Genomic DNA, 24,370 nt, shown 5'->3' with positions numbered 1-24,370 from the left:
GTCGCACTCATATGTGGAGCGCTTTATTCCAATGGTAAGGGAAACAAGGATGTTGGTGTGAATATGTGTGTACCTTATGTTCTCGACGAGCGCGTTTTTGCTGCTGTTCAAGAAGATCAGAGGTGGAGGCAGGGGGTGAGGCAGCCCTCATGCTCCTAACCACACGGATGCTATCCTCTGGTAGGGGGGGTAACCCAAGCTCCTCCCGTTTAAGCACCTTAATGCTCAGGAGCTGCTCAAAGCCACCCAGCGTGAACTAGAGAGAGAGAGAGAGCAAACAGACCACAATGAAACCATACAGGAAGCACAATGCACAATGGGCCTCCGTGGCCCACTGGTTAGGGCTTCGGCTTGTAACCGAAGTGTTGCCAGTTCGATTGAGATGTTCCCCTCACAGAATCAAACACACACACAGTAGGGAGAACATGCATTTGATACCATGCTAAAGTTGCCTAAAAAGAGGAATATAAAATCATCATTTGACAATTGATCTTAATGCCTTAATTAAAACAATGAGTAAAAATCAAACCGCTAAGGACACCAATTTTCTTTTGTGACTGAAGAATGTATCGTAAATAAATAAATGTTCTTCCTTAAATGCTAGGGGGAAGAAGTATTTGACCCCCTATGTAATGGGAATTTAACACATAGGGTTAACATAGGGGCTGGCAGATTTGTATTTGCTATTTAAGTTATTTCATAGATCCAGGGGCCGGTTGCACCAACATGTTTACGCCCGGTCTTGAGCTACGCCGGTCTTAACTCAGCCTTCTAAGTCCAACCTGATAGATACGCCAGTTGCACCATCTAGGCTTAAGCCTTCTTTTCGCTAAGACCGGGCGTAAATCTTACGCCTACTCAGTAGTAGGCGTAAGTTCTTAAGACCAACATTTGAGCACTTCTCACAGTCGTTTCTACAGCGCAAACTACATTGTTATTATTCCCATGCTCGCTTGTTGGCCAGCTAGCACTCATTTTAGGTGGACACTTCACTATGCCAGTCTGGCAATCATTTATAGGGGCTTCATTCACGAATTAAAAACATTTATTAACAGCTTATTGCACATTCCTAATAGGATAACCATACACTTGGAAACATTTCAAAGATACATAGGTATCTAGCCCGCCCTACAATTACGTTTAGTGCATAAAAATAAACCGTGTAAGCTAACGTTACATTTGTTAGATAATTGCCTACCTGTTACGGCATTCCTAGCACAACGTGGCTGGTTGGCTGACGTTATTCCGTATTACAATGGGTCTAGCTCTTTACATAACCTATATGTAAACTTTTTACCTGCATTTTACAGTGCAGATAACGCTTCTATCAGTTAGTGTTGTTCTGCCATAGCCTATTGGTTGCCTTATCTCTGAAAAGATAAAGCTATAATGCGTCTCCTTTGCTTATTCTATATCAAGACATAACTAGAAATGCAATTCCAAGGAATTACCAGTGCATGAAAATGCAAAAATAGATAGATAATGTAGATATGGTTACTAAGGTGTAGCTAGGGTAAACATGGTGGTTGCATAGTTTACAGAGAGTTGATAGTGTGAAGGTAGACAGTTTAAAGATGAAACATTCCAGTTCTAACTTAACTAATGATTTCTATTCATGTTAAAATGTTGATTAGCTAACTTAGCTAATGATTTCTAGCAGTTACGCTAAAAATGCTTATTATGCTAGCAATGCTAACTTTACTAACAATGCTAACCAGGTTGATTAGCTAACTTAACCGATGATTTCTAGCAGTTATGCTAAAAATGCTAACTATGTTAACAATGCTAACTATGCTAACTAGCTAACTTGCTAATGAGGACTTTTATTTTGAAACATTTGTTGCTAGGGTATCCATGGTGGCCACTATCAGGAAACAAGAAGTTACTGCAGTATAATCATGTTGGTTGCTATGGAAACGGTCATAAACGCTTAATTTTAATGGTTGCTATGTTGGTTGCTAGGTACATGGAGGTTTCATGTAGTTGACTGGAGGCATAGTGGATGATAACTGACAGTTGGAATGGTTGAACAGTTCAATAGTTGAGTAGTTTCAATGGTTAAATGATTTAATAGTGTATTATTGCAGTGAGGACCTTTATTTTGAAACAGTTGTGGACAGAGGAAGTAGTGAAACAGGATCTGTAGTCTTAATGAGATTGTATGCTTAAAGCCTGAGACAGAAGGTGCCTCTCATAGCGTTTACGCGTCCTCTCTCGCTCCTCACTGATCTACATAAAGAATGATGGAGCGGCAACAATGGGATAGTCTAGCCCTTCTTCTATCTTTCTTTATGTAGATCATTGAGGATCGAGGAGCGAGGGAGGACATATAAATGCTGCTTGAGAGGGACCCACAGTAAATACTTTAAAAGTTTAATGTAGATAGTCTAATTAATGTTGATAGATAGAATGTTTAATGGATGTTGATAGGCAGATTGTTTTATATTGATTGACAGTTTAATGGGTGGATGAGTGAATGGTCTGAAGAAGATGAATGGATAGAAGGTTGGATGGAATGTGCCTTATATTCTTGTTAAGAGAGACACTGATACAGCTCTCTGAGAGTAGTTGACAGAGTAGATTGTTTAAAAGTTCAATGTAGAGCGTCTAATTGATGTTGTTGATAGGCAGACTGTTTAGAATGGGTGGATGAGTGAATGGTTTGAAGAAGATGAATGGATATAAAGTTGGATGGAATTAGGAGGACTTATTTTGATACTGTTGTGCACAGAGGATACAGGGGAACAGAATATGTAGTCTTCAGAGAGGAGCCTGAGAGAAACTGACAGTTGGTGCCCAGGTGGCTGACCAGCTGGGGTAACATTCTAATTGCTGCCGTGATGTCATAATGAGCAATGTTAAGTCTATGGGGGAAATGGTGATAGTTTTTAACTAATAGTTTAAAAAGTATAAAAGTTACAAAGTTGAAAAATACAAAGCACATATGGCATAAGCAAGACCTACGCAACAAAGTTTGAATGAAGTTTCTACGTTAAACGGTTGAAGCTGAATTGCGAGCGTTAGAAGAAGAAGTTTAACTAGAAATGCAATTCCAAGGAATTACCAGTGCATGAAAATGCAAAAATAGATAGATAATGTAGATATGGTTACTAAGGTGTAGCTAGGGTAAACATGGTGGTTGCATAGTTTACAGAGAGTTGATAGTGTGAAGGTAGACAGTTTAAAGATGAAACATTCCAGCTCTAACTTCACTAATGATTTCTATTCATGTTAAAATGTTGATTAGCTAACTTAGGTAATGATTTCTAGCAGTTACGCTAAATATGCTAATTATGCTAGCAATGCTAACTTTATTAACAATGCTAACCAGGTTGATTAGCCAACTTAACCGATGATTTCTAGCAGTAATGCTAAAAATGCTAACTATGCTAACAATGCTAAAGTTGCTAATAATGCTAACCAGGTTGATTAGCTATCTTAGTTGATGATTTTTTGCAGTTATGCTAAAAATGCTACCTATGCTAACAATGCTAACTATGCTAACTAGCTAACTTGCTAGTGAGGACTTTTATTTTGAAACATTTGTTGCTAGGGTATCCATGGTGGCCACTATCAAGAAACAAGAAGTTACTGCAGTATAATCATGTTGGTTGCTATGGAAACAGTCATAAACACTTAATTTTAATGGTTGCTATGTTGGTTGCTAGGTACATGGAGTTTTCATGTAGTTGACTGGAGGCATAGTGGATGATAACTGACAGTTGGAATGGTTGAACAGTTCAATAGTTGAGTAGTTTCAATGGTTAAATGATTTAATAGTGTATTATTGCATTGAGGACTTTTATTTTGAAACAGTTGTGGACAGAGGAAACAGTTTAACAGGATATGTGTAGTCTTCTGAGAGAATATGCTTAAAGCCAGAGAAACTGACAGTTGGTGCCCAGGTGGCCGGCCACCTGGCGTAAGATTCTAATTGCTGCCGTGATGTCATAATGAGCAATGTTAAGTCTATGGGGGAAATTGTAATAGTTTTTAACTAATAGTTTAAAAAGTATAAAAGTTACAAAGTTGAAAAATACAAAGCAGGCATGGCATAAGCAAGACCTACGCAACAACGTTTGAATGAAGTTTCTACGTTAAACGGTTGAAGCTGAATTGGCTGCGTTAGAAGAAGAAGTTTAACTAGAAATGCAATTCCAAGGAATTACCAGTGCATGAAAATGCAGAAATAGATAGATAATGTAGATATGGTTACTAAGGTGTAGCTAGGGTAAACATGGTGGTTGCATAGTTTACAGAGAGTTGATAGTGTGAAGGTAGACTGTTTAAAGATGAAACATTCCAGTTCTAACTTAAGTAATGATTTCTATTCATGTTAAAATGTTGATTAGCTAACTTAGCTAATGATTTCTAGCAGTTACGCTAAAAATGCTAATTATGTTAGCAATGCTAACTTTACTAACAATGCTAACCAGGTTGATTAGCTAACTTAACCAATGATTTCTAGCAGCAATGCTAAAAATGCTAACTATGCTAACAATGCTAAATTTACTAACAATGCTAACCAGGTTGATTAGCTAACTTAGTTGATGATTTTTTGCAGTTATGCTAAAAATGCTAACTATGCTAACAATAATAGCTATGCTAACCATGCTAGCTAGCTAACTTGCTAGTGAGGACTTTTATTTTGAAACATTTGTTGCTAGGGTATCCATGGTGGCCACTATCAGGAAACAAGAAGTTACTGCAGTATAATCATGTTGGTTGCTATGGAAACGGTCATAAACGCTTAATTTTAATGGTTGCTATGTTGGTTGCTAGGTACATGGAGGTTTCATGTAGTTGACTGGAGGCATAGTGGATGATAACTGACAGTTGGAATGGTTGAACAGTTCAATAGTTGAGTAGTTTCAATGGTTAAATGATTTAATAGTGTATTATTGCAGTGAGGACTTTTATTTTGAAACAGTTGTGGACAGAGGAAACAGTTAACAGGATATGTAGTCTTCTATGAGACTGTATGCTTAAAGCCAGAGAAACTGACAGTTGGTGCCCAGGTGGCCGGCCACCTGGCCTAAGATTCTAATTGCTGCCGTGATGTCATAATGAGCAATGTTAAGTCTATGGGGGAAATTGTAATAGTTTTTAACTAATAGTTTAAAAAGTATAAAAGTTACAAAGTTGAAAAATACAAAGCAGGCATGGCATAAGCAAGACCTACGCAACAACGTTTGAATGAAGTTTCTACGTTAAACGGTTGAAGCTGAATTGCGTGCGTTAGAAGAAGAACTAGAAATGCAATTCCAAGGAATTACCAGTGCATGAAAATGCTAAAAAAGATAGATAATGTAGATATGGTTACTAAGGTGTAGCTAGGGTAAACATGGTGGTTGCATAGTTTACAGAGAGTTGATAGTGTGAAGGTAGACAGTTTAAAGATGAAACATTCCAGTTCTAACTTAACTAATGATTTCTATTCATGTTAAAATGTTGATTAGCTAACTTAGCTAATGATTTCTAGCAGTTAAGCTAAAAATGCTAATTATGCTAGCAATGCTAACTTTACTAACAATGCTAACCAGGTTGATTAGCTAACTTATCGATGATTTCTAGCAGTAATGTTAAAAATGCTAACTATGCTAACAATGCTAAATTTGCTGACAATGCTAACCAGGTTGATTAGCTAACTTAGTTGATGATTTTTTGCAGTTATGCTAAAAATGCTAACTATGTTAACAATGTTAACTATGCTAACTAGCTAACTTGCTAGTGAGGACTTTTATTTTGAAACATTTGTTGCTAGGGTATCCATGGTGGCCACTATCAGGAAACAAGAAGTTACTGCAGTATAATCATGTTGGTTGCTATGGAAACGGTTATAAACACTTAATTTTAATGGTTGCTATGTTGGTTGCTAGGTACATGGAGGTTTCATGTAGTTGACTGGAGGCATAGTTGATGATAACTGACAGTTGGAATGGTTGAACATTTCAATAGTTGAGTAGTTTCAATGGTTAAATGATTTAATAGTGTATAATTGCAGTGAGGACCTTTATTTTGAAACAGTTGTAGACAGAGGAAGTAGTGAAACAGGATCTGTAGTCTTAATGAGATTGTATGCTTAAAGCCTGAGACAGAAGGTGCCTCTCATAGCGTTTACGCGTCCTCTCTCGCTCCTCACTGATCTACATAAAGAATGATGGAGCGGCAACAATGGGATAGTCTAGCCCTTCTTCTATCTTTCTTTATGTAGATCATTGAGGATCGAGGAGCGAGGGAGGATATATAAACGCTGCTTGAGAGGGACCCACAGTAAATACTTTAAAAGTTGTATGTAGATAGTCTAATTAATGTTGATAGACAGAATGTTTAATGGATGTTGATAGGCAGATTGTTTAATAGATATTGATTGACAGTTTAATGGGTGGATGAGTGAATGGTCTGAAGAAGATGAGTGGATAGAAGGTTGGATGGAATGTGCCTTATATTCTTGTTAAGAGAGACACTGATACAGCTCTCTGAGAGTAGTTGACACAGGTGTAATCAATTTAACTGGCTAGTCTTAAGAGTGCCAGAGTACTCTTAAAGCCTGAGACAGAGTAAATAATTTAAAAGTTGAATGTAGATAGTCTAATTAATGTTTAATTTAAAGTTTAATGGATGTTGATAGACAGATTGTTTAATAGATGTTGATAGACAGTTTAATGGGTGGATGAGTGAATGGTCTGAAGAAGATGAATGGATAGAATGTTGGATGGAATGTGCCTTATATTCTTGTAGAATGGAGAGACACAGCTCTCTACTGAGAGTAGTGGATACAGATACAGGTGTAATCAATTTAACTGGCTAGTCTTAAGAGAGCCAGCCTGAGACAGAGTAGATTGTTTAAAAGTTCAATGTAGAGCGTCTAATTGATGTTGTTGATAGGCAGACTGTTTAGAATGGGTGGATGAGTGAATGGTTTGAAGAAGATGAATGGATATAAAGTTGGATGGAATTAGGAGGACTTATTTTGATACTGTTGTGCGCAGAGGATACAGGGGAACAGAATATGTAGTCTTCAGAGAGGAGCCTGAGAGAAACTGACAGTTGGTGCCCAGGTGGCTGACCAGCTGGGGTAACATTCTAATTGCTGCCGTGATGTCATAATGAGCAATGTTAAGTCTATGGGGGAAATGGTGATAGTTTTTAACTAATAGTTTAAACAGTATAAAAGTTACAAAGTTGAAAAATATAAAGCACATATGGCATAAGCAAGACCTACGCAACAAAGTTTGAATGAAGTTTCTACGTTAAACGGTTGAAGCTGAATTGCGAGCGTTAGAAGAAGAAGTTTAATAATAATAACTAGAAATGCAATTCCAAGGAATTACCAGTGCATGAAAATGCAAAAAAATGTAGATATGGCTACTAAGGTGTAGCTAGGGTAAACATGGTGGTTGCATAGTTTAAAGAGAGTTGATAGTGTTAAGGTAGACATTTAAAAGCTTAAATATTCCTGTTCTAACTTAACTAATGATTTCTAACAGGTATTCTAAAATGTTAACTATGCTAACAATGCTAACCAGGTTGATAAGTTAACTTAGCTGATGATTTCTAGCAGTAACGCTAAAAATGCTAACTATGCTAACATTGCTAACTATGTTAACAATGCTAACCACGTTGATTAGCTAACTTAGCTAATCATTTTAGCAGTTGTGCTAAAAATGCTAACAATGCTAACTATGCTAACAACGCTAACCAGGTTGATTAGCTAACTTAGCTAATCATTTTTAGCAGTTATGCTAAAAATGCTAACTATGCTAACAATGCTAACTATGCTAACAATGCTAACTTGCTAGTGAGGACTTTTATTTTGAAACAGTAGTTGCTAGGGTATCCATGGTGCCCACTATCAGGAATAAAGAAGTTACTGTAGTATAATCATGTTGGTTGCTATGGAAACTGTCAAAAACGCTTAATTTTAATGGTTGCTATGTTGGTTGCTAGGTACATGGAGGTTTCATTTAGTTGACTGGAGGCATAGTTGATGATAACTGACAGTTGGAATGGTTGGAATGAACAGTTAAATAGTTGAGTAGTTTCAGTGGTAAAATGATTTAATAGTGTATGTAGCTAGGGTAAACATGGTGGTTGCATAGTTTACAGAGAGTTGATAGTGTGAAGGTAGACAGTTTAAAGATGAAACATTCCAGTTCTAACTTAACTAATGATTTCTATTCATGTTAAAATGTTGATTAGCTAACTTAGCTAATGATTTCTAGCAGTTACGCTAAAAATGCTAATTATGCTAGCAATGCTCACTTTACTAACAATGCTAACCAGGTTGATTAGCTAACTTAACCGATGATTTCTAGCAGTAATGCTAAAAATGCTAACTATGCTGACAATGCTAAATTTGCTAACAATGCTAACCAGGTTGATTAGCTTACTTAGTTGATGATTTTTTGCAGTTATGCTAAAAATGCTAACTATACTAACAATGCTAACTATGCTAACCATGCTAACTAGCTAACTTGCTAGTGAGGACTTTTATTTTGAAACATTTGTTGCTAGGGTATCCATGGTGGCCACTATCAGGAAACAAGAAGTTACTGCAGTATAATCATGTTGGTTGCTATGGAAACGGTCATAAACGCTTAATTTTGATGGTTGCTATGTTGGTTGCTAGGTACATGGAGGTTTCATGTAGTTGACTGGAGGCATAGTTGATGATAACTGACAGTTGGAATGGTTTAACAGTTAAATAGTTCAGTAGTTTCAATGGTTAAATGATTTAATAGTGTATTATTGCAGTGAGGACTTTTATTTCGAAACAGTTGTGGACAGAGGAAACAGTTAACAGGATATGTAGTCTTCAGAGAGATTGTATGCTTAAAGCCAGAGAAACTGACAGTTGATACAGGTGTAATCAATTTAAGCCTGAGAGAGAGAGAGAGCTGCTGCACCTGGACTGGCCACCTGGCGTAACATTCTAATTGCTGCCGTGATGTCATAATGAGCAATGTTAAGTCTATGGGGGAAATTGTAATAGTTTTTAACTAATGGTTTAAAAAGTATAAAAGTTACAAAGTTGAAAAATACAAAGCACACATGGCATAAGCAAGACCTACGCAACAAAGTTTGAATGAAGTTTCTACGTTAAACGGTTCAAGCTGAATTGCGTGCGTTAGAAGAAGAATAATAAGAAGAAGTTGCGGAAGAAGACTTGGAATAACAGTACAGTGCATTTTCATGCACTGTAATAAGAAGAATAGGAAGAACAGTACAGTGCATTTTCATGCACTGTAATAAGAAGAAGAAGAAGAAGAAGACCGAGGAAGAACAGTACAGTGCATTTTCATGCACTGTAATAATAATAAGAAGACTTGGAATAACAGTATAGTGCATTTTCATGCACTATAATAATAAGAAGCCTAGGAAGAACAGTACAGTGCATTTTCATGCACTGTAATGAGAAGGAACTACAGTAATTGTGCTAAGTTATTTATTTAGTGAGTTAAATAGGTGCCACTTTCACGCATTAGGCTACATGTCACTGTATTTATGTATGTATTTCCGTGTGCATTTAGTGAATGGTCCCTCAACATGGCTGTTCTACACTGAAGCCTAGGAGGGCCCGTGCCCCATGTAGCTGTGTCACTGGCCACCCCTGTGGCTACCCTGTGCTTACCAAATAAAACAATTATGTATTTATTACGATTTTACATGAGAACGTCAAAATCAGAACTAATGCAACAACGTTCAAACACTGCAGCCTGCTGCCACTGGTGTGTGGCGCTGGCGCTGCTCAGTGAATGATAGATCAGCTCAGAGAGAAGAGGACAAACGAAGAAGATGGAGTTATGATTTCTCAGTTCCGAATGGCGGCCATATTGGAATTTTCTTTACTGTCGCTAGTTTCACACTACTTGATTTCTCATGTTGCAGTAAGCTAAACGATTTCATCTCTTACGTGACTTGTTGTTCTTGCACGTAACTGTGTAACCGTCAGACTGACAATGCAGTTGGTAAATGTCTTTATGTTTAGAAACGTAATCAAGCAAACTCATCCAAGCAGATGCGAATAGCCTACAATGTCAGTAGAGATCTAGTTTTCCTAGAAACGCAAGGCGCGTCGTTGATTATCCCTTACTTAACAACTGTTTGGACTATGAGCTGTAGAAAGGTGTTTGAATGAGTGTGTGCAAAATATATGTTGAAACTAGACTGACGTTTTCTGTTTGCCTGCTTTCTCTTATCATTCTGACCGGGACATATCAGTAGGCTACACAGCCAGATCAAAGAAATACCCGTGTTTTAAGTAATAGTCATTCATTGATAAATCTGATTGTTACACAATGTTTTCAAAGAAACGTGTTGCTCAATGTGAAGTCAAACTGGATTGGAATGGGATTGATGGGGAGAAAGCTACATGATGAAGAGAAAAGGAAAGAAAAAAAAAAATTGTAGTGACTTTCACTTTCAGTCGGGTTGGAAGAAGGGAATCTGCTGAAGTTCAATCAAGCACGTGAGCTGTGTAGCCGGAGACACAGATGGCTAATTAAGCACTAAACGGGAGGGAGTAGTAGGAACAACAGCACACGCTATAGCAAGACGCTAAAACAAACGCTGGAGAAGCAACCTGCATATGCATACGAAGTTCTGTGCAATTAAGGACATCTAAACGTTGGAGAGAGACGGCCGGTAAGAAAGGTATAACACCTTTGAAGAATGATGTTTGTACCGAACCTCTTAGCCTAGAAATCTAGACGCCGCGGCAGTCTAGGCACGATCCATAGAGCCAGGGAGCTGAGAACTCGAAAAACCAGCGGGCCAATCACAGCGTGTATAGTCGGTGGGTGGGCTTAACATATGGTGACTGACATGCGACCAGAAGTTGCGACAGTAACGCATCCTGTTATTTGAAAACAAGAAGATGATTCGTTTAGCGCTATCCTATTGCGTGGAGAGGGAAGGTTACGCATCCTGCTACTTGAAAACAAGAAGATGATTCGTTTAGCGTTATCCTATTGCGGGGAGGGAATTTGAAAGACAACTGTTTATCCCACCCCTCCGTTTGAGCCCTGTCTACGGTGAGTGTCCAGACCTTACATCTTGATGTGGGTCTGGCTCGTCAGGCTACATTCCTCTAGCAATGTTTGGATACTGGCGTCCGTGGAATTGCGGTTTCATCTGCTGCCCATGCTTTAAGTTAATGCAGATTGGGCTTTTATGATTAGCGATTTCAACAGTGTTTGCTAAATGGGTTATTTGTTTGTGTGGCAAGATGCTAATGGGCCTGTGCAATTTAAATTACAGTTGCCACCTCGTTAGTTTAATCTGGAAGTCTATAATGGTGGTGGGCTTGAGTGTTGCTACTAGTCTTTTTATATTGATGGTGACGTGATGTAGAGTTTCTATGTCGTTTTCATGAGCTATATATAGTTATATTTCTCTATTCTGAGATTTTTCTATTAAATTAGTTATTTGTGCTTTAGAATTATTTGCCTATTTAAATGTCTATTTTTGGATGTGTATTCTTATCTTATGGTTTGTTTTGGTCTCTATCTTTTTAAAGGTTTTTCACCTGGTGAAAATGACTCAAACAATTGAATGGCTGCTACAGTGACTACATGTCTGCCTCTGAATGCAAAGAAAATTAAAGAGAAAAAACAATTAAGGAAGAAACTAAAGCACCGTTGTATTGTGAAGTCATTGAGTGGAATCCAGCACCTTTAAAGTCTCCATAGATGCCCTTCCGTTTTCAAGTTGAGGGAATTTGCACAGAACACCAGGCACAACTTGACACCCAATGACGTTGATGCATGTAGATCATGTTAGATTGGCGATGATGTAGAATCAGACCGGTGCAGTTAGTAGCGGTTCTTACTGACTTTGCAAAGTGAAAAAGTGAAGGGGAAAGGTATGGAGCTAGATCTGTCTCTTTATTATTCAATCATAAAAAAGTGTGCTTCAATCAAAAAATATATCTTCATTCAAAAAAACATTCACTTCTGTCAAAGAAAACACATTCAATCAAAGAAAAAAAGTGTTTGAATGCAAAAAAAAATTGAGCCAAAAAAAAATGCCTTTCAACACCGTTTTTCTTTGATTGAAAATGTTTTTTGTGATAGAAGTGAAAGTTTTTTTGTTTAAAGCAGCTTTTTTGATTGAAGTAATGTTTTTTCTGTTAGGGCCATAATATGGGTAGGACATTTGTGTCTTTATTATTCAATAGAAAAAGACGTTGCTTCAAAGAAAAAATAAAATCAATAAAAAAAGATGTTGCTTCAAAGAAAAAAAAAATGAATCAATCAATCAAAACCCCATCATTGAAAAAAGTTTTTGAATGCCAAAACTATGTGAGACCCAAATAATTGCATTTGAACCCTTTTTTTCTTTGATTGAAAATGTTTTCTTTGATTGAAGTTCATTTCTTTAATTGAAAATATTTCCTTTGACCAAAGCCATCTTTTTTGTCTTTGGGCCATATTATGGGTAGGACATTTGTGTCTTTACTATTCAAAGTCAAAAAAGGTTGTTTCCAAAGAAAAAAACAATCTAAATGAAAAAAATCACTCTTCAAATGCAAACATAAAACTCATCAAATGCAAAAGTTAAAAGGGTGGGGGGTTGGAGGTGAAAAAAGTTTTGAAGTGTTTTTTCTTTTGAAGTCGATTTTCTTTTGAAGTCGCTTTTTTGAAGTCCATTTTTTGAAGTGCATTTTTTGAAGTGCATTTTTTTAGAATCATTTTGAGACAGAGGGCGGATGCTTTCCCATTGGCAGACATATTTGACTGACAAGGGTCTACACCAATCACGTCTTTCTTACCGGGGTTGGCAGATCAACTTCCGGTTATGAGGCAGCCGCCGCTAGTTCTTACTTAGCTAGCCTACTTTTCACTTTCCCGATGTCTTACGGATTTACCGATGTTGTGTGCCTTCTGGTTTTTCCACCTACTGGTTTCGGAGCTGTTTCCGAGGCTGCCCAGCTGTCATGTATACCTATCAACAGCAACCGACGGCTACCGAAGTCCACAGATTCGCTATATTCATAGACATTTTACTGGGCTTTGCATGTCACACCTCAATAAAAAACTGTGTTGACCTGAACTGAACATTTGAGCACTATATTACTATGACATATTCCAGCGGGAAAATTGTTTTTTAAAAAGTAGACAAGCTGCATGAATTTGTGTCGTGCTGGATTCGAACCCTCCTCAGTAAAACTAGTTACGCACATGTCCAACTCGCTCTCCATTGTGCTACCGATGCTCAGAACAACTTCAGGATATGACTTTATTTTCACTCAGTAGATCATGAAGTACCGTTTATCCCAACCTTCCAAAACAACTGGTACCTTCATTCAGACTTTAAAACATAAATGTATCATGCACTCTACCTTCTGTTACACGTCTGCATATCCATGTGCAAGGATTTGTCATAAATTCTAACAGGCAGCGCACGGATTCTGAATCAATGGGTCTAAAACAACTGGTTACCCTGGCCTCGCTTTCTAACAGATGGGCTGCAAGACGTGTAACAGAAGGTAGAGTGCATGATACAGTTATGTTTTTAAGTCTGAATGAAGGTAACCAGTTGTTTTGGAAGGTTGGGATAAACGGTACTTCATGAAAACGGTACTTCCTGAAAATAAAGTCATATCCTGAACTTCTCGTAAACATCGATAGCACAATGGAGAGCGAGTTGGACTTATGCGTAGTTAATTTTACTGAGGAGGGTTCGAATCCAGCACGACACAAATTTGTGCTGCTTGTCTACTTTTAAAAAACAATTTTCCCGCTGGAATATGTTATAGTAATATAGCCTAGTGCTCAAATGTTCAGTTCAGGTCAACACAGTTTTTTATTGAGGTGTGACATGCAAAGCCCAGTAAAATGTCTATGAATATAGCGAATCTGTGGACTTCGGTAGCCGTCGGTTGCTGTTGATAGGTATACATGACAGCTGGGCAGCCTCGGAAACAGCTCCGAAACCAGTAGGTGGAAAAACCAGAAGGCACACAACACCGGTAAATCCGTAAGACAACGGGAAAGTGAAAAGTAGCTAAGTAAGAACTAGTGGCGGCTGCCTCATAACCGGAAGTTGATCTGCCAACCCCGATAAGAAAGACGTGATTGGTGTAGACCCTTGTCAGTCAAATATGTCTGCCAATGGGAAAGCATCCGCCCTCTGTCTCAAAATGATTCCAAAAAATGCACTTCAAAAAATGCACTTCAAAAAATGGACTTCAAAAAATGGACTTCAAAAAAGCGACTTCAAAAGAAAATCGACTTCAAAAGAAAAAACACTTCAAAACTTTTTTCACCTCCAACCCCCTACCCTTTTAACTTTTGCATTTGATGAGTTTTATGTTTGCATTTGAAGAGTGATTTTTTTTCATTTAGATTGTTTTTTTCTTTGGAAACAACCTTTTTTGACTTTGAATAGTAAAGACACAAATGTCCTACCCATAATATGGCCCAAAGACAAAAAAGATTGCTTTGGTCAAAGGAAATATTTTCAATTAAAGAAATGAACTTCAATCAAAGAAAACATTTTCAATCAAAAAAATGGTTCAAATGCAATTATTTGGGTCTCACATAGTTTTGGCATTCAAAAACTTTTTTCAATGTTGGGGTTTTGATTGATTGATTCATTTTTTTTTCTTTGAAGCAACATCTTTTTTTATTGATTTTATTTTTTCTTTGAAGCAACGTCTTTTTCTATTGAATAATAAAGACACAAATGTCCTACCCATATTATGGCCCAAACAGAAAAAACATTACTTCAATCAAAAAAGCTGCTTTAAACAAAAAAACTTTCACTTCTATCACAAAAAACATTTTCAATCAAAGAAAAACGGTGTTGAAAGGCATTTTTTTTTGGCTCTATTTTTTTTTGCATTCAAACACTTTTTTTCTTTGATTGAATATGTTTTCTTTGACAGAAGTGAATGTTTTTTTGAATGAAGATATATTTTTTGATTGAAGCACACTTTTTTATGATTGAATAATAAAGAGACAGATCTAGCTCCATAGAAAGGTGTTTGAGTTGCAGCTAATGGCAATATTAGACACATTACATAGCCGTGCATTTTTGCTGTTGTTGGGAAATGTAAGCTAACCGCACGACATTGCCATGCCAGTGCTATTAACTCGGAAGTGATATTTGAATGAATGTTATACCCATAGCCGATGCACAATGCAGCTCAACTTACTTGGCACCATGTACTTGTGTGTACCAGTTAAAGAGGACATAGAATGGATGAATTGAGTATTGCACTGTGTTCTCTGATGTTGAAATAGTAGATATTCAACTTTAATTAAAAAAAAATAAACTCAATTTCAATTTTACAAGACTAACTAGAAATGTGCATGTCCGAGGACCTGCAAGAGTGGGCTTACAAAAATGCTAACAATGCTAACTATGCTAACAATGCCAACCTAGCTAATGACTTCTATTATGTCAACAATGCTTAAAAAACACAGGCTGCCAAAAAAATACCAAAAAACGACAACCGGCAGCCATCCGACATGAACAAGCAACGCACACCGGATCGGGCCTGATTTTTTTGTGTTGGAACCGCGTCGATAGCTCAAACGCTCTAGGAGAAGAGGCGTCTTAAAAAACTGGGTGAAGAATAATAAGTTGAATAATAACACTTAAAGGGATAGTTCGGATTTTAAGACACGAAGTTGTATGGGTTCCCTGTCAGCAACGTAGTGCATCAGCACTGACTTACCCCCGACAGCGTCCTGTGAGCCGAGATCCAGCCGGTTTTTGATCGTTTTTGATGCCGGACTATTTTCTTCAGCAAGTTTCTGGGGTCACGAAAGTAAAGTGTTTTTCTTCTTAAAACCATATGCGTTCAACAGAGTGATATATTTGCACCACAAAAACGTTGTCCAGCTGTCAGTAGCGCGCAGTGATAGGAATCGCGAAAAATAATTAAGTGATAACGAGGTTTGAATTTTTCCTGGACAACGTTTTTGTGGTGCAAATATATCACTCTGTTGAACGCATATGGTTTTGAGAAGAAAAACACTTTACTTTCGTGACCCCAGAAAATTGCCGGACTACTTTCTTCAGCATCAAAAACGATCTAAAACCGGCTGGATCTCGGCTCACAGGACGCTGTCGGGGGTAAGTCAGTGCTGATGCACTACGTTGCTGACAGGGAACCCATACAACTTCGTGTCTTAAAATCCGAACTATCCCTTTAAGAACAATAGTGGACCTTGCTTTACAGCAAGGATACAAGGAGGTTTATTTGTCACATTTGCATATCATTACTAAAGTAAAGAATGCAGTGAAATTGTCAGTCGTGCTAGTAGAGGGAATGTGTGCGTGCGTGCATTTCACTTTTCATGAGTGATGGATTTACATTATACGTCTAGCCTTAACCCTCTAGGCGCCACAGGCGGATATAGTCGACAAGATGCGGTACTGAATAAAACGGCCGATTTTGTCAAATAGGGTGTCAAATTTCGTTTAAACTCCCTGCCACTAGTTGGCAGACATGTCATACTACGTCCCCGACTCAGAATTACATCATGCTTCTATACAAAATATTCGGGCAAGGGCACTTTAAACCAGTGCGAAATATCAGCTGAGCTAGCTTGCTTGTGAGCCATTGTAACAGAGCGGTATTGTGAACGTAAACGAGTATTAGCATTAGATAATCGTTTAAACACATGGAAAAAGTTTACCAGGAATCAAGTATTGGGTCTTCTGTTCGCTGACAGTTACTCTGAAGGGAAATATCTGCCTTCAGAAGATGACGGGGATTTGTTTATTCACACGGGTCTCTGCCTAGCAAAGCTGCAGCTGGATAACGTGAGAGATAAGTCCTACACCAAGCACAAACGTGGATCCCTTGCCCAATGTCAGTGTTAGGAACATTATTTCACGGATCTAGGTGTTCATAGGGAAGTTAGAAGACCCTCATCAGACGTGTTATTTGTGTAGAGAATGACAGTATTGGTCGGGGCACTGCCATTTTATCGCGCTAGCCATGTTGCCCTTTCATTTTCCTTGTGCCTCTCCATAATTGCCAGGACAGTAACGTGATGGAGAATTTGTCTAATATTATTGGGTATGTCGGTATGGAGGTCGAAGTGTCCATAGGAGAACTGTGGGGCAACGTAGTAGTGTGGGTAGTCGCAATGAGAATGAGAACGAAAGCCATGCTGATTCAGTCCACTCGGGAGGCGCGCGTGGCAGATCCAGGGTGCCGTCAGACAAAATAGGCAACAGGTGTAGGCAGTGTGGGGTAGTGTTAACTTTGTCACCTATTTTTAATTTAGTCGTAGTCTTGGTCATGTGACGAAATGTTCTTTTTAGTCTTAGTCATATTTAGTCATTTAAATATCATTTTATCAGTCTAGTCTTAGTCGACTAAAAGTCTCATCATTTTAGTCTCGTTTTAGTCAAAAGAAAACTCAAGGTATCTTAGTCAAGTTGTAGTCAAAACATTTTAGTCTTTTTTGTATAACAAATGATTTTGAATAGGCTACTATTTCAGTCAAAAATAGTGACAGTCAGCTATGTGTTTCACACATCTCAATTTCCCCCCAATATATTTTGTCCACAGCAGTCCCAAAGTAGGCCTACGAATGTTTCGACTCAGATTCAGTGGATGGGCGGGGGGCGGGGGACATAGCATGATTGACAGGTGACAGTACAACCTTGAAGTACCAAAGTCCAAAGTCTGAAGTAAAGGCGTTCGAATTAAATGGTGGCGCACAGAATTGCATGAGGCTGAAATTTTAAGTCTCATTCAAAATGAGAACAACAGGGAAATGTAAATGTGATGTATGACTTCAAATTAATTCAACTTCTTATTCAATTGATTTAAAGTTTAATGTAATTCAAAATTCAAATGACATTGATTTAAACTTTAAATTAGATTACATTTAATAATCGTTGATATATTTAAATTTGATACTTGGTGATATGACTTACATGACATTTTACTTTGTAATTTACTTTATATTTAATTATTGTTACTTTGACCCTTCATAGTTTACATGATACATCAGGATCATATGCAATCAGAATACCATCATTATTCCGATTAAAACTGAAATATGCGCATGGACTAGGGTTGGGTACCGACCCCTCTACTTTTACCGGTACCGACCGAATCACGTCGGTATTACCGGGTATTGCTTCACGTAAAATTGAACGGTGCTAAATTTCGGTACTTTCATGTGCATCAGGAGCGGAGTGCGCCATCTGACGTCATGTCTGAGTGTAGGCTAACGTTATGTCGGTCTCAAAAACGAAAGTGAATAGGCTAACTTAATATGCACCATTTAAGCCTGCATGTATTACACCAAGAGCAAGCATAAATGAATCAAAATAGTTGGCCTATCCCTGGTAAGAACTTAAAATAAAACTGAGAGTTGACAGAGTGCAATGAAATGCATCCATCTTCTGAATCGCGAGTGAGCTGGATCCATTCAAAACGGTAAAACAGAACTTTAAATAGTTCAAAGCATATGTGACAGAAAAATGTTTGAATGCTATTAAAATGTGGATAGATGATAATGATGTCTTAACAGCATTAATAATATCTAGGCTATTTGCCAAATACTCGATGTATTTGTCGTGACAACAGTTGCTCTAAGGATATTGACCGTAGCCTTTGCTTTTGCTGCGCTTCTCCAAGCAGTCAGCAGATAAGAGATGGTCATAAAAAAAATAGAAACTGTGTCCTAACCGCGATGCGAGCAAACATTAACGATACAATTCGTTTAATTTCATTGTGTCCTGACAGCAAGCAACGCGAGCAGCGCGATGTTTTGAGAGAACTTTTGTTGTTGGCATACTACGGTTTCCATTTTCTCTCTGTCGCAAAATGCACAAAACAAAGATTAGGAAGGATTGCTTTTTCATGAACATGGCCTAAAAAAGCTAAATCATCATACTGTATAACCCAATGGACTAATTATTTGTTCTATGTTTGGGTTTGATGGAGTCTGTTTAAAAAAAACTTTCACTATCCATTGTTGCATGTTCATACTTAAGAAATGAGAGGGGTTTGTATTGTGTTAAAAACATTCTCAATGTATAAATTTGATTTTGTGCAATTTGTAGTTGATACACACAAGGTGTTACAGATTCAGTAAGGGTAAGGTACCGAAAAAACTACCGTTGAATACCGACACCGAAACTCGGGCACCGGCACCGGTACCGATATCGGTTCAAATGCGATAGGTACCCAACCCTAGCATGGACACATGTCAGTGTATGAAAGGGAGCAGGGAACTTACCAGGATGCTCTTCCACAGCAGCAGTAGCACTTTCTTCATTGGGAAGTGTGGAGCATGACCACTGCAGAACTTAGTCACCATGCCAAAGAGCACTACTGACATTGGTTCATTGTTGTAGAGAGTTGAGCCTATAACATGGGAGTGCACACATTCAACTGTAAAAAGCCTCCTGATTCCTTTCATTGGCAATCAACCACTTCATCTAAGGGGACCAAATTTTAACAGGACTTTGCACATGCAAAACTGCCCTTACCTAGTTCAGTTTTAAAAGTCTCTCTAGCAACTTTCCACTCTGGACTGTCCATTGGGTCCTCCTGTTGGATGGTTTCCACCATGAGGTACATGATGTTGAGTAGGATCCTGCGGAACAACAAAGAGTAGGATACCAGTTTAAGTTTCATCGGCAAGCTGCAGTTGCCCTTTGATTTTCAACAGTCAGTACGTTTACATGCACAATTTAGCAAAACTACAGTTATAGCTCGGCTAGATGACTGGGCTAGACCACTGCGTTTACATGCTGGATGGGAATCGAAGGGAAGAGGAATTATTGACCAAAGTATGCATGTTTTAGTACACTATGCTACATGAAATAAGGTGAGTAGCATTGTGGCCTAAGGCTTATGTAAGCTAACAGAGCTAAAAAGGCTGAAGACTGAAGTGAGTACCACAGTCCTATGAGTCCAACAGCCGGACTAACATGTTTACATGCATTTAAAAACTTTGGTTTGGGCAAGACTAACAAAATATGCTTTTTTAATATCATGTAAACACCCTGACTACTGAATGTTAGTGTAACGAAAAATAGGGCACAAAAAGACTGCTAGTAGAGGTCTGCATCCGCGGGTCGCGACGCAAAACAGTGTGGCGCGGGACAAATTTCAAAAGCTCTTTGCGGGAGCGGGAGGGATGATAAGAGTTGCACTCTCGGGTGCGGGAGGGCGGCGGGATACTCTGCATTCCCGCAAATTAAATATTGGCGTAAAGTAGGCCTACAATATAGTGTAACGGAAGTGTGTTATTGATGTGTGCATTGTTTGTGTGTTCTGTGTGTGTGTGTGTGTGTGCCTATTACCTTGCCCTATTTTCTTTTAAGTTGTCGTGCTCTAGTTCCGCTTTTGTGCTTGTGGCATCTCAGGCTTCTGTTTATGCAACGGATGCAAGGGTGGCATCGTTACAATACGAATTATTAAAGTAGCATAATTAACTTGTTGTAGCCTAATGGAGATTCTGTTTGAGCAATAAAAACGTATTAATGCAGCCTAATCTTGCGGATGTTGTTGTTTGGGGTAATCTCGCTCACATGGGTTTAGAGACAATTCCAAAGTGTTCCGTGTTCTAAAGCTTCGGAAATAGACAGCATGGCAGAGGAACAGAGCATATCTAGTGCTTCTGATGTAGGCCTACTTCTTCAAATGTAGCCTACTTCTCTAAATGCCTGCGGCATTCGTCAAATGAGTGAAGCGTCAAGCGTCAAGAGTCAAGAGCGCTGGAAATCGCCGAAAATTTCTATGGAGTCGCCATTACCGGCGTCAAAAGCATTCTGGGCGTGAGCGTGGCTTCATGAGCGTCACGGGCGTCAAAAAAAGTTGAGCCTCAGTTAACTTTATGGTAATGAGCTATGACACGGTTCGGCGTCAACCAATCAGAATGTCAAACTCGCAGGATTGCTGTTGTTCAAATGTTTCACGTCATGGCTTTGACGCTTTCGGCGGCTAACTGGGTTGAGCGTGGAGCTATGAGCTTCACCAGCGACTTTGCCGCTTTTGACGGTTTCGGTCTGAATGCACAGTAGCAGTTTTGACGTTATATTATTAGGGCTGGGCAACAATTAAAATTTTTACTCGCGATTAATCGCATGATTTCCCTGATTAATCATGATTAATCGCATTATTATACGCAAAACTCAATAATGAATTCAAAAGTAATATATAGCACATTTTTATTTTAAATGTTTATTGTTTATACAGTAGCAGTTAAAGGATTTAGTGTAAATCTCAACTTACACAATGTAATCAAAACAAATACAAATTTAAAGCTTATTGTAGCCTACAGACATTTTTGGTAAAACCTTTAACAGTGTGTGTAGTCAGATATTTCCATAATACTTGTTGCAATAAGTCTAGCCTGGTATAATGTCAAAATTATTTTTTATTTAGGCCTATAGGGGTGGGTGATATGGGCAAAAAATAATAACTTGATATTTTTTGTGATTTTGACTATAACAATAATTAGTTGATATCCTCTAAAAAAATGTTTTTTTAAAAGTCTGAGTTACTTTACAGCTCATTATTTCTGAGTAGCAACATTGCTATTATAATCAATTACCTACCTGACCAAATCAACCAATGCATTGTCACTCTGTCACATTTGTAATGCTGCCCCCACGTGAGTGTGTGGTAATGATGAAGTCTAACCAGCTACATTAGAGTAGATGGATATAGAGCTAACCAATTTCCCAAGGGAAACTCTGACGCTGAAATTCTTTTCAAACTTTTACTGTAAAACTAAGCAGAACAACAGAGTACATTTCAGTTATTTCCTTCAATGTTTTGTTAGAGTGCAGTCACGTAGGCCATCATTCCAAGTTACAGAATAGAAACTAATGCGATAGCTTATGGCTAATGTCTATGAGAAATCCCATAGAAATGCTAACGGTTAGCATAATTGATATGATTAGATAGTTAGAGCGAACTTCAGTCCATTTACAGCTTGGGCTACATAGGCAGATGTCTTTGTTTACAACTGAATATTAAAACACTCAAGGCTAATGTTTTCTTTCCATACAACAACGTTACCATGTAGGAAAAAAAACACTGTTTAACTTACCAATGCCACTTGAACAAAGTAGCCGCAAAACCAGCACAAAACATAAACATTAGGCGTGCCTGTGACAACGTGCACCGTAAACATGTGACTTGCTCTTACACTGCTGCAGCCAGTGGCTTCTCTCACTTCTGTTGTAGGCCTACATCTCCTGATTTCGTGAATGTAGGCCATGGAATTTCAATGCGTGATGAGACGCCTGTGACCAGCCTGTGAGCAACAGACTTTTACAGTATAAAATAAATAATAAAAACTGTGTTAATGCGCGATAAAATAATTATCGGCGTTAAGTGATTGATGAGTTAACGTGATATTAACGCGTTAACGTGCCCAGCCCTATATATTATATATAGACTCCTGAACTTAGCCAGTTCAATGATTACTTTTGCTACTCGAGTATTATCCTTTACATCATTGAAGATTTTGAGCCGTGCTTTTGGAATCCTCCTCACTGGGTACCTACTTTATTCACTCCTAGACAGTGTGGCCACAGTAGTAAATTGCTTGAGAGGGACCCACAGTAAATACTTTAAAAGTTGTATGTAGATAGTCTAATTAATGTTGATAGACAGAATGTTTAATGGATGTTGATAGGCAGATTGTTTAATAGATATTGATTGACAGTTTAATGGGTGGATGAGTGAATGGTCTGAAGAAGATGAATGGATAGAAGGTTGGATGGAATGTGCCTTATATTCTTGTTAAGAGAGACACTGACACAGCTCTCTGAGAGTAGTTGACACAGGTGTAATCAATTTAACTGGCTAGTCTTAAGAGAGCCAGAGTAGGCTACTCTTAAAGCCTGAGACAGAGTAAATAATTTAAAAGTTGAATGTAGATAGTCTAATTAATGTTGATAGACAGAGAGTTTAATGGATGTTGATAGACAGATTGTTTAATAGATGTTGATAGACAGTTTAATGGGTGGATGAGTGAATGGTCTGAAGAAGATGAATGGATAGAATGTTAGATGGAATGTGCCTTATATTCTTGTAGAATGGAGAGACACAGCTCTCTACTGAGAGTAGTGGATACAGATACAGGTGTAATCAATTTAACTGGCTAGTCTTAAGAGAGCCAGCCTGAGACAGAGTAGATTGTTTAAAAGTTCAATGTAGAGCGTCTAATTGATGTTGTTGATAGGCAGACTGCTTAGAATGGGTGGATGAGTGAATGGTTTGAAGAAGATGAATGGATATAAAGTTGGATGGAATTAGGAGGACTTATTTTGATATTGTTGTGCGCAGAGGATACAGGGGAACAGAATATGTATTCTTCAGAGAGGAGCCTGAGAGAAACTGACAGTTGGTGCCCAGGTGGCTGACCAGCTGGGGTAACATTCTAATTGCTGCCGTGATGTCATAATGAGCAATGTTAAGTCTATGGGGAAATTGTTAATAGTTTTTAATTTATAGTTTAAAAAGTATAAAAGTTACAAAAGTTAAAAAATACATTGCGCTGATGTCCTAAGCAAGACCTTCGTAACACAGTTTGAATGAAGTTTCTACGTTAAACGGTTCAAGCTGAATTGCGTGCGTTAGAAGAAGAACTAGAAACGCAATTCCAAGGAATTACCAGTGCATGAAAATGCAAAAAAGATAGATAATGTAGATATGGTTACTAAGGTGTAGCTAGGGTAAACATGGTGGTTGCATAGTTTACAGAGAGTTGATAGTGTGAAGGTAGACAGTTTAAAGTTGAAACATTCCAGTTCTAACTGAACTAATGATTTCTATTCATGTTAAAATGTTGACTGGCTAACTTAGCTAATGATTTCTAGCAGTTGTGCTAAAAATTTTAATTATGCTAGCAATGCTAACTTTACTAACGATGCTAACCAGGTTGATTAGCTTACTTAACCGATGATTTCTAACAGTAATGCTAAAAATGCTAACTATGCTAACAATGCTAGATTTGCTAACAATGCTAACCAGGTTGATAAGCTAACTTAGTCGATGATTTTTGCAGTTATGCTAAAAATGCTAGCTATGCTAACAATGCTAACCATGCTAACTAGATAATTTGCAAGTGAGGACTTTTATTTTGAAACATTTGTTGCTAGGGTATCCATGGTGGCCACTATCAGGAAACAAGAAGTTACTGCAGTATGATCATGTTGGTTGCTATGGAAACGGTCATAAACGCTGAATTTGAATGGTTGCTATGTTGGTTGCTAGGTACATGGAGGTTTCATGTAGTTGACTGGAGGCATAGTTGATGATAACTGACAGTTGGAATGGTTGAACCGTTAAATAGTTGAGTAGTTTCAATGGTTAAATGATTTAATAGTGTATTATGCAGTGAGGACTTTTATTTTGAAACAG

General features: G+C 38.1%; 1 protein-coding gene across 3 annotated transcripts in view; it reads right to left on the bottom strand.

Moving 5' to 3' along the window:
- LOC134092043 (striatin-interacting protein 1 homolog) overlaps positions 1-24,370 on the bottom strand; it is a 108,378-nt gene that overhangs the window by 47,634 nt on the left and 36,374 nt on the right. For all 3 annotated transcript variants that reach the window (XM_062544846.1, XM_062544847.1, XM_062544848.1), the window contains exons 7-9: positions 19,477-19,583; positions 19,224-19,351; positions 74-256 (exon numbers count right to left, since the gene is read on the bottom strand). In XM_062544846.1, the coding sequence (XP_062400830.1) occupies positions 74-256; positions 19,224-19,351; positions 19,477-19,583 (418 nt within the window). The remainder of the gene's footprint in view (positions 1-73; positions 257-19,223; positions 19,352-19,476; positions 19,584-24,370) is intronic.

Source organism: Sardina pilchardus, chromosome 9, assembly GCF_963854185.1.
Source record: "Sardina pilchardus chromosome 9, fSarPil1.1, whole genome shotgun sequence".
Lineage (NCBI taxonomy): Eukaryota > Metazoa > Chordata > Actinopteri > Clupeiformes > Clupeidae > Sardina > Sardina pilchardus.
Note: the sequence above shows the minus strand (reverse complement) of the source record. Positions and strands in the feature narration are given on the sequence as shown.